Source organism: Hippichthys cyanospilos, chromosome 14, assembly GCF_059441005.1.
Source record: "Hippichthys cyanospilos isolate Australia breed blue-spotted pipefish chromosome 14, RoL_Hcya_1.0, whole genome shotgun sequence".
Classification (NCBI taxonomy): Eukaryota; Metazoa; Chordata; class Actinopteri; order Syngnathiformes; family Syngnathidae; genus Hippichthys; species Hippichthys cyanospilos.
The window spans coordinates 11,019,800-11,033,357 of record NC_142382.1 but is presented as its reverse complement, the minus strand read 5'-3'; the positions used below and the strand labels follow the sequence as shown (position 1 = coordinate 11,033,357).

The 13,558-nt window shown below is 38.3% G+C and overlaps 1 protein-coding gene across 6 annotated transcripts in view; it reads left to right on the top strand.

The window, feature by feature from the left end:
* The window catches only part of LOC148412945 (ryanodine receptor 3), a 103,133-nt gene that overhangs the window by 17,558 nt on the left and 72,017 nt on the right, over window positions 1-13,558 (top strand). For all 6 annotated transcript variants that reach the window (XM_088433316.1, XM_088433317.1, XM_088433313.1 and 3 more), the window contains exons 2-9: window positions 761-880; window positions 4,976-5,080; window positions 8,805-8,819; window positions 9,177-9,251; window positions 9,645-9,723; window positions 10,573-10,685; window positions 12,438-12,537; window positions 12,879-12,972. In XM_088433316.1, coding sequence (XP_088289442.1) covers window positions 761-880; window positions 4,976-5,080; window positions 8,805-8,819; window positions 9,177-9,251; window positions 9,645-9,723; window positions 10,573-10,685; window positions 12,438-12,537; window positions 12,879-12,972 — 701 coding nt within the window. The remainder of the gene's footprint in view (window positions 1-760; window positions 881-4,975; window positions 5,081-8,804; window positions 8,820-9,176; window positions 9,252-9,644; window positions 9,724-10,572; window positions 10,686-12,437; window positions 12,538-12,878; window positions 12,973-13,558) is intronic.

Sequence of the window (13,558 nt, the reverse complement as noted above, 5' to 3'; positions counted from 1 at the left end):
AAATCTGCCTAGCTATACCACTTATCAGGTTTTGGCACAATGCCAGTGATAGAGTATACAAGGATAGTAGTAACATCTAAAAAGTACTGTAACATGGTGAGCAACATGGTGCCCGGTCTGTTCACGTTCACACAGTGTTGCTTGGAAATTAAGTTCAAGCTGTCAATTCAAGGCACTTAAAAATCAACAATCAAATGACAATTGACCTTTTTTTTTTTTAATTGTCCTGTCCTTTATTACGTCTTCCTGTTTTACATAAACTGCATGTCAGCAGGAAATGTTCTCAGTTGGTCAAGCGGGGCACTCATTGCCCCCAACCTGATTAAGATGTTGTGGCATGATCTTACAAAAGTGTTTTACATCATTCTAAATTGCTGAACTAAAACTGTAGTGTGAAACATAATGGCCCACATGTTCATTCTGACCTTTTTTTTTTTACCTGCAATGTGACGTGCATCCTATGTTCATTAAAAGCATGGATATCTAATGTAATTGTAATTTGAGAAACTTAAGTTTATCACTTATCATTTAGCTCAAGATTAGATGAAGTGTCCTGAACAATTGCAGAAATCCAGTTAATGCTGAAGAGTTCAGATTTTTCCCGCCTTTTGCAACTCTATATAGATACAGTATACCAATAATCCCCTGATTGATCAATCCCAAGGCACTTGGACCTCAGCGTCCTGTCCAAAGGGATTCTGGGCGGCCACGAGCTCTACATGAGTGCACACCCAGATTGAAGTCTGTTTTGTCTTGACAGGATGATGAAGTGGTGCTTCAGTGCGTGGCCTGCATTCAGAAGGAGAATCGAAAGTTTTGCTTGGCTGCCGAGGGACTGGGCAACCGGCTGTGTTACCTGGAGCCCACATCTGAGGCAAAGGTAGGGACACAAACGTATTTTCTACCTTGTATTCATCCATCCATCATTTTCTACTACCGTGACGTGGAGAAAGATCCAACAAACATGTTAACAAAATACATCACTGTTATTTAAGGTCTTTGTCCACATCTTGGTTCATGTGACGTGGATACCGTCGTCCACTCCTGCGTGCAAACGTCCGTGCAGACCTCCCAGTGGTCAACCACGTGACCCGTGTTTTGTGATGAGAACTGAATGCATATAAGTGTCGATCACGTACATGCAAGACAATAATGGTCACCTGCTTTGTGTTATATATATTTATAATATTTTCTTATCTTTATAATATTTTCCTAACTAAAGGAAGCTAAACCTGTCCAAGAGGATCAAAACTCTTGGTATAAACTATTCTAAACGTTTCGACAAACACAGGTGCCCTGTTGATTTTCACTGAACTATTTGCAATTAATTAATACAAATGGATGTGTGTTTGCTTTTAAAAAGATGCAAAATTAAGATTACAATATTGATTTGGGTATAGCACATAAAATAGGTATAGCTTTATGTATGAGGCAAATTAGCGATGATAGCCAATAATGTTATGAAAAAAGGCCCTTTTTCTCATCTCAGGTAAGGATTTTTTTTAATTGATGTAACAATTATTTATAACTCTTGTAACTGCTACAGCGTGCAACTAAAACGCACCATTGCTGGCATACTCCACTCCCACTAATTTTGAAAGCTGTTTCAATATGGAGATTGAGTAGACATGTTACTTCAAAAAGCCAATTTGGCCGTCATTAATTGGCATCAAAACAAATTTGTCGAACATCTTCAAAAATCTTTGTCAGCACCATCCTACCTCCTCATGTTAGCAAAAGGTTCCTAGGCATGTCCTGTTTACGTATCAACCAGTAGTGGAATAAATTCAACACATCTTTTGCTGTATTTGAAGCGTAAGGAGCTTGATGCAAATAAGCGGCAATCGGTCAGGGGGTTACATAAGCAATCAAATTATATATGTGCGTACAGTACGCCATTGAAGTAGACTGTATAAGCTAAACTTAATCAGAAACTATATTTTAATGTAGTCACCCAATTCCACAAAGGCTTATATAAAAGTGAACTAGATTAGTTTTTTTTCACCCAAGCAAGAGCTCAGCAGGAGCCAAACATCCATTAAGCTCATTCTTTTGTTGCAGCAGTCAGTGAAGCCAACTGGAGATGCGCTGAAAAGCGCATTATCAGTCTGCATCTACCACAAACTCCTTTATGAGCTTTCCTTGCCAAGGTCGAGAGATGCTACCTCTGCGGACCTGCTGTCTGATGACGATTTGCTCGAATTACGCCCCTGGATGTTATTGATGGACTATTTAAAAAATCCTATTGTTACTTGTGGAAACAGCCCTCACTTTTACAATTGCTGAACAGAGCATTTGTAGGTTTCCAGTTTGTGTAACTCTAACAAAAGAAGCTAAAGCATGTATCACTCTGTAAGCAAGTGTTTTATCCGGATCAAGATATTAAAAACTTTAAAACAAAAACAAAAACAAAAAAACTGTCTAGTTTTTCATAATCACAAGTAGTGTATACTATTTTTATTTTATCATAAAAGTAACTTTTAGTTTAGTTTTTGATACTGGGGTGTGCTGTAAAGGTGTAAACTGCTATGGAGTGTTATCCTTGCTGCATGCCATAATTGACCTGTAAACTGTTCCTTTGCATGAACATTGATTATAAAAATGGCTACCAAAATTGTCAGAAGAAACAATGCTAGCAAGATAAACGCAAGACAAAAAGTCTTCAATAAGACATTCAAACTGTAACAAATTCCACCATGACTTAGAAATAACATTTTGACTTCCAAAATGTGCACCGAGAGAAAGTAGGATCTTTTTTCTTAATTCCCATCAATTAGTATTGCACAAAATACATTTTATTTACATCAAGGACATCTGATTCCTGCTGACTAGACAGACTAGTGTGCAGTGAATACAAACATAACTCACTGGAAATCTGAGAATTGCAGTACCAGCTCCCATTTCCATGAATTGTATTGCCCTCATTAACCAGGTCTCACAATGAGTATTTGTAATTTAATTGAGAAAGGCTAAGGTTCTCTTATCCCGTAATGAGTGGTAATTAAACCTGCGTGGTTGATATTTTCTTACATATGGGACTCTGTCTTTATTGGCATTTTGTTTACAAAAAGCAAACAAATAAAAATACAGAGATAAGAAGCTTCACTTAAACGGCAAGCTGGTCTGGTAATGAGGTACAAGGGAAGCATAGCAAGATGGGTTTGATGTTGAGTGTATGCGCTTTACATCGTGACCAATCAATTGGCCTGTTGATTGTGTTAATCACTATCAGTAGGTCAGTCCTGTCGGTGCCTTAAAAATAAGAGCCCCTGTGAGTATCAAGGCAGTTCTTTCACTTATCATCTTCATCGGCGCTGAAGAGAGGAAATGTTTCGGTTTTAAGTCTTTCTGGTGCCATAAATAAAGTGAGTTAGCCAAGCCACCACCCACTGACAGTGTCAATGATTGGTGGTGAACTAAATGTCAAGTCACAAGCTACTGTAAAGCTGTCCTCCTGCTTTGCCCTGCGAGAATGTATCCTGACAGGAATGGGCACTCATCATCCACTCCAGCTCACCCGGACCTTCATTTTACTACCATGCTCTGTAGAGCAGTTTAACATTGTTCAGTGGAGTCAAAATTCTAATGTTAATTACTCATTTGGACTGATCTGGGGTGGGCTGAATTGCTTCCATCCAGTCATTTAATTGAATTTTTTCTTACTGACACAAAGTATTACTTCCACCCTGTCCCTGGTATACACTATATGTTTTAGTCGATCTTACTCCTCACTATTTGTAGGTACAATTAATTCAGAGAAATCTTTTGACAGTAATCCCCGACACAACTCAATGTCTTCATCAAAAAACAGTTAAACTATAAACAACCTCATGATGTTTGCATTACAGCTTGCTAGCTAGCGAGGCTTGGACTCGTGCCCCGAATCGCTGCAATTAACATTCACCAACTCTATTCGAATCAAAATACTTTTGCCAAAACACATATGGCTCAACAAATGAAAAATCCAATTTGATCATAATGGTGAATGGTGCACTCTTAACCATATAATGGACGATCTATCTATCTATCTATCTATCTATCTATCTATCTATCTATCTATCTATCTATCTATCTATCTATCTATCTATCTATCTATCTATCTATCTATCTATCTATCTATCTATCTATCTATCTATCTATCTATCTATCTATCTATCATCCATCCATCCATCCATCCATCCATCCATCCATCCACCCGCGAACCTTCCAACCTACCTACCTACCTACCTACCTACCTACCTACCTACCTACCTACCTACCAGTAAGCTATGAGCATGCTTGTTCACCCATCGCTACTGTATTACCAAACAAAACAAGCTGTTTTCAGTATTTTAGATTTCAAACTTTAGATTTATTAAAATAACACCCACATGTGTGGACTGATCAATAGTAGTACAGTAGAAAAAAAAAAGCCAAATTGTGACATATAGGTTCTGGCCTGATACCAGTATGTATATGCATTATTGTATATCCATTATATTTCAGGTGCAGTAAAACTGCAGCCATAAGCTAGAATTTAATGATTGGGTATCACATTACCATACCCATATGGATATTTTGCTTAGATGACAAAAATGTTCAACTCTGGTTTAAATGAATAGTTCAACAATCACTTTATGTTATAGTGAACTTTGCTGCAATGCTTTCATGATAGAGTTCCTTTGTTTGAAGTACTTTTTTAAAAAATAAATTACAACGTACTTGCCCGTGACTCTGCTTACCCCAGATTTTTGCAAAGACCAGCTGCATTTGTTGATCATAGATTAATAGAGAGAAATGGCAACCAAGTAAGAACAATGTTGTGCATAAACGATTGCTGTTCAGTTTATTACAGTGTATGCTAATTTGAAAAGGGTGTGAGCATTTGTCAGCGTTAATTTGACTCCCTCAAATTGTTCAATTCAGTCTAAAGAAAGAAAAATTCCATTTATGTGTTGTAATTACTAACCAAAGCTGCTCTATTCTGTTGCTGTAGTATGTCCCTCCAGACCTATGCATCTGTACCTTTGTGCTGGAACAGTCCTTGTCAGTGCGGGCCCTGCAGGAGATGTTGGCTAAGAGTGGACAGAACAACGAAGGGGTGAGCTACACACAAATACAAACAGCGCAATTTTTGGTGAATTGAAACTGTTACACAAAAGTGCTATGACAGACTCAATGCTGTATATAGCAAGTCTGGGTACAGTATTTGGAAAGGATGTTAATATGCAGTGTCTGCAGTTAGCATAGTTTAAATATAAGAGATTTATAGCCTAAATAAGCCCGCTGCAGTGATCAGGGGACCCAAGCCGCCAAGAGGTCCTGGCCTGCATGAATATTAATGAGGATGAAGCAGATGCAGTTGTCCAATTTAGCCCCAGTTCTTTTTATTTTTTATTTTTTGTGAGAAACAAACTTTGTGCAAAAAGGTCATTACCAAGCTGCTTCAAGAATAATGAGACAAGCTGCAACTTTGGTGCACACTTAATCAATACGAGGTGAATTTATCCTCATTCGTATCTAAATTCTCAGAATATTACTTTGTGTTACCTGTCGCATTGATGTCCATTATTCCGTCTTAGTCTTTTATTTTCGTGGTCTTTCGCCATCTCCCTCATGGTAGACACGGGGGCCGGATCGATTGGTATGTTGATCTCTAATACCATTTCACGTTTTGTCTCTCTTGCATGACGTAGTGAAATTACGCACGAGCACACAATGCTGAAATGCGTCTTCCTAATGGGAAATGTGGTTGATGTGGATTAGTGGTGCGCATATATAATTTGGTGCTCTGGAGTGTATAAGATCCATAGCTGTGCCATCAGGCATTCTGTTGGTTACTCATAGCAGAATCTTTTGTTTGTCATTCTCGCTGTTGTCAGATAAGCTTAGATTTGTAAAGTATCTTTGATTAAGTGTGACTCAAAATGATGCAAACAACCCTGAGATTAAGCTATATGTAAAAAGGAGCACAAATCACCCCCCCCCCCAAAAAAAAAAAAAAAAAAAATGCTTTTGCAATCACTTGGAGTCTCAGCTTTTTAGCCAGTTCACTCCTTAATGTCACATGGCTAATGATGTTGAGAATTCCAATAAATCCTCAGCTGTTAGCGGATCATATTCATTTCCTTGACATCCTTGATAAATGAATGTACCAGGGCTGCAGCTTTGCTTCTGTTAAGAGCTGCCTGCCAGCAGACGAGACCATTGGTTCCGCCACTCCTGGGATGTGCTGGCAGGGAATTATGGGCAGCAGCTATGGCAAAAGGCAGCTCAAAATATTAAAGACGGAGGTAACGCTCAATTAGATATATTTTAGCATGAGTTCAACGTTAGCCCTTTTACACCATGCCTCTTTATAGCCAATAAACATGAGAGCACTCAACAAGAAGACCTCAGCAGAGACTTTTTACTTCTGGGAAATGAATCTTTGAACGAGATCAAAAAGTTCATCTGTGGCTAATGAAAATAAACATACTCAAAATGGCAAGGAGCGATGTGCTGGCTCTCCCACCTCTACTGGGAGCGCAAAAGTCACAAAGCATAGCATATATAGTACGATAAAGGGGGTTCTTTATTAAGGCTGATGCACATGTTTCTAGGTTACAACTGCCGTTAAATAAACTACAATGTCATGATGGACAAGAAGACAGCCTCAGTTCACGCTGTATTGACCGCATACTTAGCTGTGCGAAGTGAGGTGTGACTTGTCCAATCTCGTCTGATTTTCTAAAGTACCGCTGGAGGTAGGCGCTTCAGGGGGTATGTGAGAGTTTAAAAGTGTTTCTTCAGGTTATCCGCAAATCTAATTGAATACATTTTAATGCTGACACAAATATGATATTTTTATTTTTAAATTCAAAACAAAAAAACTAGAACATAAAGCAACTTATTGTTAAATTGTGTTATAGTGACTCCTTTGCAAAATGTTCTGATGATAACGCTCTTGTCAGGTAGGTTGTAAACTTAGTTCAACTTCCACTGCTGAAGTAAATTGAATTGAGTTAACTGACTTTTTTAACTCTTTGCAAAATTCAAATTAATCTCCGAAGTTAACACTTCAAATTTGACATTCCTACAAAAAATCCATACACAATGAAAATTCAAGAGTAAGATCATATTCACTGTAATGTTTTACACATTTTTTTGTTGTATCAAGAGAAAATCAGGGTCTGAAAATATATCCATCATTATAAAATTCAGGTGGATAAATCACAGCATTCAAAACAATGCCAACTATATGCTAAAAACTGCATTTGTTCCAATGATCCCACGGGGTGTTGATGAGCATACCCCATGGTATGGGAAAATAATGCTGCATTTAGACTGCATTTACAAATATGTTTGAACATATTTGCAAGTACCTTTGACCATATTTACAAGTATGCTCGAATGTTTCCGAAAAAACGAATGAATGTACTTGTGAATACGTTCAATCAAACTTGCCATTCAAAAATGGATAGTGCATATTATAACAGGTTCCCATGGCGTAGAAATATAATAATCTTTTTTCCTAACCTTTCGCCTAATGTGTCTGATAGTTCAAAATACTCCAGCTAATTTTTAGGGTGCACATATTGTTGTTTGTGTAATGCATTCTCCCCTCAACTGTGCATATCAACATTGTCTGCCTCTTCCCCCTTCGCCTTAGCGGAAATGTCACTAAAGGAAGCACCATTAAAGTGGAGCTGGAGGTTGAATATGTCTAAGCCAAGGCACTGAAATCAATAAGGCTGGGAAAAGATGGGCTTATCGATATATGGTGGCTGAAGCAAATTGCTGGTTGGCTCTAATTTAGCCGGGAGACACAAGAGAAGAGACCATCATGAACTCCTAAGATAACACACCAAGTGCATGGCAATCCCACAGAAGCTTGATATCCATCAGCAGGATTAGATCAAAAAGACAGCAGTGGCCTGAAGATATCACATATGCGCCTTCCAGAGCACAACAGTGTGGCTAATAATGCAAACAGCTGCACCTCAAAGGGGTGGTCTGCTCGATGCCACACTTTTCGATTAAATACATCACTTGTGGTCAACAGCTGCGTGGCATTCTACACCATCCGCCTCTTTTCATATCCATTTCGATCAAAACGCGCTTTACCTTTATGGTTCAATTAGCTACGGGTGATGCATTTTCTCATTTTGGTAATTGTAGCACCAGCTTCTAAGTGTTTCTGAGCCTCGACCATTTGCACTGTGCCTCTCTCTATTCACTGTAGATGACTGCCTCACAGTGGCATAGGGGTGGGAGAATTGAGTTTATTGGTCGTGGTGATTGCAGCTGGATGTGTCTCGCTGCATTAAACTCAGTATATCTCAACCAGCTGCACACAACTCTGGAAGCCAGCGCTGCAGTCAGCATCGTACCACGGGCTGGCTGTTGCCTTGGTACTCAGTGGAGGTTCATGTTGCGTAAAGAAAAGAGATAGAACAACATGATTTTTTTTTTTTGAGAGCCAATACTGATACAGATTATCAGTAGTCAAAGATGGCGATAACCAATATTTGGTAGCAATTTTCGCAATTATTGGCGTCTTAAAAAGATGAATAAACATAAACAAAAACACAAATTTTGTGGTCGTGATGTGACTTTTGGCTTTTTAATGGGAACTGTGTCACTCGCTCTTTTATATTCAGTTTGTTTTACTTTTAAAAAAAAACAGTTCAATAAGCGCTACAGTGCAGTCCATTTCATATTGTACCTTAAGTGTCACTTTTAATGTGACGGATGTTTATCCATTCTAAAGTGTGTACTTATTTACAGTGAGTCAAAAAGGCCTTAGAATAATGAAACCTTTGTCTTACCTTAATGCTTCCTAGAGGCTGATAAGAAAGGTGAGTAATATAGGGGTTTACAGCCAAACAAAAACAGCATCAAAACTTCACCTTGAGAGATATCATTTGTTCCCCTCCTGCATCTTAAACTCCATAGTCAGTGGAGCCATTCCCTGCTCATGTTTACACGACTGACCGTAATTTAGCATTTTCCCCACATTACTTTTGTTGGATTGTTGGAAAGATGTTCCCGTATCCTTGCACATATCTCAGGAGGAGACGGCTCCTACCCTAGATACGTGCTCCCAGCATGAGGCCATCTTTGTCAGTGAGAAGGTCCTCGCTAAGGTCATATATTGCAGCTTGATCTGACATGTAATTTACATAATTATGAATACGTGTGAATTATGTCTTCAGGCGGCGCAGAGTGGTGGCCACAAGACACTACTGTATGGACATGCCATTCTCCTACGGCATTCATTCAGTTCCATGGTAAGAGATTGCAAACCATCAATCTAGATTACAGCAGAAGCATGATATGGTTGACATGTATGACAAGATGATAGCTTTTCTTTTTTTTTATTAAATGGTAACGCACGATCAGATGCATTTGCCATTTAGGAAAACTACTGGACGTTCAATTGCTATCTAAAAAGCTTTTTTTCTGTCTTCCTATTTACGACAATATATTAAACCCACTGAGGTGTGATTCAATTAGGAAAACCTGCGTTCTTGGGGTTTTGTGACTAACCTTGTACTGGAGCAGGTGGAGCGGACCTCCCGCTGCTCCTAACACAGTTGGCACTTTGTCATGGAAAATTTCAGTACATGACAATCATGCAGGGTAATTGAATATGTATGCTTCTGCTTGTGTGTTGACCACAGTACCTGGCTTGTTTGAAGACATCAAGGTCACAGACCGATAAGCTGTCATTTGATGTCGGCCTGCAGGAGGATTCAACAGGTAATAAATGAAAGAGAGAAAAGCTTGACTAGCTTTTTCTTTTTGGTCCTCTACAGATTCTCTCTCTAGCGCTCTGCACCTCCTTTTCCTCTTGATCTATCATTTTCTTGTTCCTGAGCAAATTTCACTGTGTGCCTTTTTATCATCACCGTTAATATTCCCCACAGAACACAGTGGGCAGAAAATGTATTTCTTTTGTTATGCTGCTCAGATTTCTCCAAGATATTTTATAGCCTTGTGCATCCAGATTCCTACTCCAAACTTTTATATGCATGGTTATTGGTTATTTTTTTTCCTGACTTTCCAGTCATTGAGCTCACAACTCATTGTTGAAGGACATTACAGTGGCACAGGGGCTCCCTTTTACTGTATTTTAAATTATATATATATATATATATATATATATATATATATATATATATATATATATATATATATATATATATATATATATATATATATATATATATATATATATATATATATATATATAGAGAGAGAGAGAGAGAGAGAGAGAGAGAGAGAGAGAGAGAGAGAGAGAGAGAGAGAGAGAGAGAGAGAGAGAGAGAGAGAGAGAGAGAGAGAGAGAGAGACCACTTGAAGCTCCAGAGCAGTCCTGAAAATATTCCCCTCGAAGCTCCAGCCACCACCTAGTGACTGAATGGTTGACACCATTTGTGTCCTTAAAACACATATTTGTTTAGTAGTTAGCAAGCTGTCTTTAAAGACAATGTTAGGAAATATAGTTACAGTTGATTTGAAAAACATTCAATAGACAGCCCTAATGAACATTGGATGCCAAATGTGTGGTGTTTCATCTTATGTCCTATCCCATGTATGTCACTGTAGGTGAGGCATGTTGGTGGACCATCCATCCTGCCTCCAAGCAGAGATCAGAAGGAGAGAAGGTCCGCATTGGGGATGATCTCATCCTTGTCAGCGTTTCCTCTGAGCGGTATCTTGTAAGTATCTCTTGCTTGTCATGTTCACTTTCCAATTTTTTTCAAAAAGGCCCATTCCCTGATTTTAAAATTCTTCCTTGAAGTGATAAAAGGTCACAACCCTTAAATGCACACTTGTCCCTTTTTTGCAAGATGATCACATAGTGATTTAATTGATACCGCTGTCAGTACGAAAGAGGTTGAGGCCTGTGTTGTAATCACCCTTGTCACGACCTCGTCACCTCTTTTTAATCAAGGCTTTTCTCCATATTACAACACATTCCTCTCCTGAATCTTTGCATGATCGAGCTGCACACTTGAAACCAGTCTCCGTGATCCATGGAGATGGCAAAAGCATGCCAGAGGCAGCAGGGGCGTGGCCTTCAATAACGTGAGATTGCCTTGTAGTCACTAATGTCAATCTGTGCTCGCTGTCACCCATACTTTGCTTTGTGGGGACATGTAGCACCTAAGGGCTGCACAGTACTCTGGGGAAAAAGTCCAGGTCACAGCTGCCACTCAATCTGTTTGCTGTAGTCTGAAACACACTAAAAGGACACAACGTAAAGTTCATCTGCAAGAGATGATATAAAATTATAATATAAAATTGTAAAATTGTGCTTTTGAAATGATAATAAATTATGGTTGTTATTTTATATGTCAGCTGGGCAGTTTGTCGGAACTGACGGACTGTACATCACCGACGATGGATGGTTTGCCAACAGACCGCCAAATGACGGAAACATTTTAAAAACGATGAAGACCAATAGTACAGTATATCTTGTCCATCACTTTAGTCCATTGCAGTAATCATCACCACCCGTGTCACCTGTCATTGTGATAATGGTTTGTCACCTCACCTAGGTAAAGATTTCTGATTCAGAGAATTATTTAAGCTGCCACTTGGCAGCATAGAACTGCAACGACAATCTTAATAGGTTGCAAGCATACTTACTATATGCACCCAGGAATATCTGGCTGAGTTCTAGTACATTAGAATGCAGCAACTACTATTAAGAGAGAAAGAGACCTTAATATATTGATATTGATTATATTGATTCATTGAAAGCGGCTGCTGGTAAGTCATTGTCACTTGCTCAGTCTATTCACTATATAGCCCCAAAGTCAAAAGCAATGTTTAGAATTCTGCATTCAGAGATTTTTGTGTTATTTTGTTTTTTAATCATGATTTGAGTGAAGACATTCTTACACATAGTTGATTAAAGCATTCTGGGATGCCTTTATATCGGTAAGCAGGTGCCAGCATTCCAGTCACCAATGGGCGCACATCGCTCAACAAAATCACACTTTGATTGGCTTTTAGCCAGGAAATGCAAGATACAAGTTTGTAAATCACCCACATCATCACATCTGCAAACATTCGCTCTTTGGTTAACAATAATGCATATTTTTGATGATTGTTTTTTATGTTACGGACCAAACCAGCAAACAAATCATAGAGAAATTTGTGTTTCAGCAATTTCAGCAATTTGATTTAAAAAAAAGATTAAATCAAAACATTTTCTTTTTAAAACAAATTCATTGACATTCGACAAAATATTTGACAGATTAATTAATTATTAAAATAATCAATTGCTGCCCACCTCCAATTAAATGGAGGAATACTGAACTTGTATATACAAAGAGTTGTGTGCATACTGTTCAAGACCGCTGAACATGCTGTATTATATAAATACTGCATTGCTCATTCTCATCTATTGAAGTAAATGATTAAATGATTAAACACAGCGTGCCTTATCTTGTGTCCAACAGCATTTATCAATCTCCAATGGCAACATCCAGGTGGACGCGTCCTTCATGCAGACGTTGTGGAACGTCCATCCCATCTGTTCTGGCAGCAACATAGAGGAAGGTAGAGAGCTAAGCCAACACCGCTGCCTTTGCATTATTATTTTTTTTTGGCAGGGGGGCCGGGCACTTTCTACAAACATATTAAGTGCCTCGTTGTATAAGAAAGAAAAACAAGAAAAAAGTATATGAATGCATTACCTTAGGAGAATAATCCAAAAGTAATAATGCCACAAGCAACAAAACAGCATACCATATGAACTTAAAATATGATTATAAATGAGCCATGTACCAGAATATGATTGTAGTTTTCTTTTTGATTCTCACCCAGGTTTCTCTGAAATTAAACAACAATAAAAACAGACATGCAATGTCAAGGCCTGTTCCTGAATTTCTTTTCCATAGGTTACCTGCTGGGTGGCCATGTGATGCGTCTGTTTCATGGGCATGATGAGGTGGTAACCATTCCTGGGTCAGACCAAAGTGAAGAGCAGCAAAGGTACAACAAACTGATTAAACATTGGTGATCTGATGTAATTTCAAGGTTGCATTTAGGTGATAGCCAAGAATGTTATGTGTATGTATTGCCCTAGGGGAAATTCAAATTCACACCCTGTTGTAAATTTTGAATTGGGCATCAAATGGAGAGTGAGAGATATTCAGCATGAAAAAAGTGCATGCACAAAAAGTGTTGTGTCATGTGAAATTGGGTGTGAGTGGGGGTGGGGTAGAATGCCGTGATCAATACCAAGCAAAAAACTTGCCTTCCCCCAATAACTATTCACCATTTTATGATGCCATATTATATGTGGTTGCTTAAAAAATGCCTTAAAAATATCTCAAAAAAGCCTCGGATGCCCTACTATTTATGCTGGTTTTCAAAATGCCTTTTTATATGTTTAAAAAAAACCTTATTAAAAAAATACATTCCAATACATGGTCATTTTATATATTACATTTATTTATGAGATAATGGCCATGTTTTTATATTCCTTACTATATGTTGTTTAAACAAAACATTCACCATAACGGTTGTTTAAAATACTTACCTTACCATGGTCTTTTTTTTTTTAAACCTATTTTGA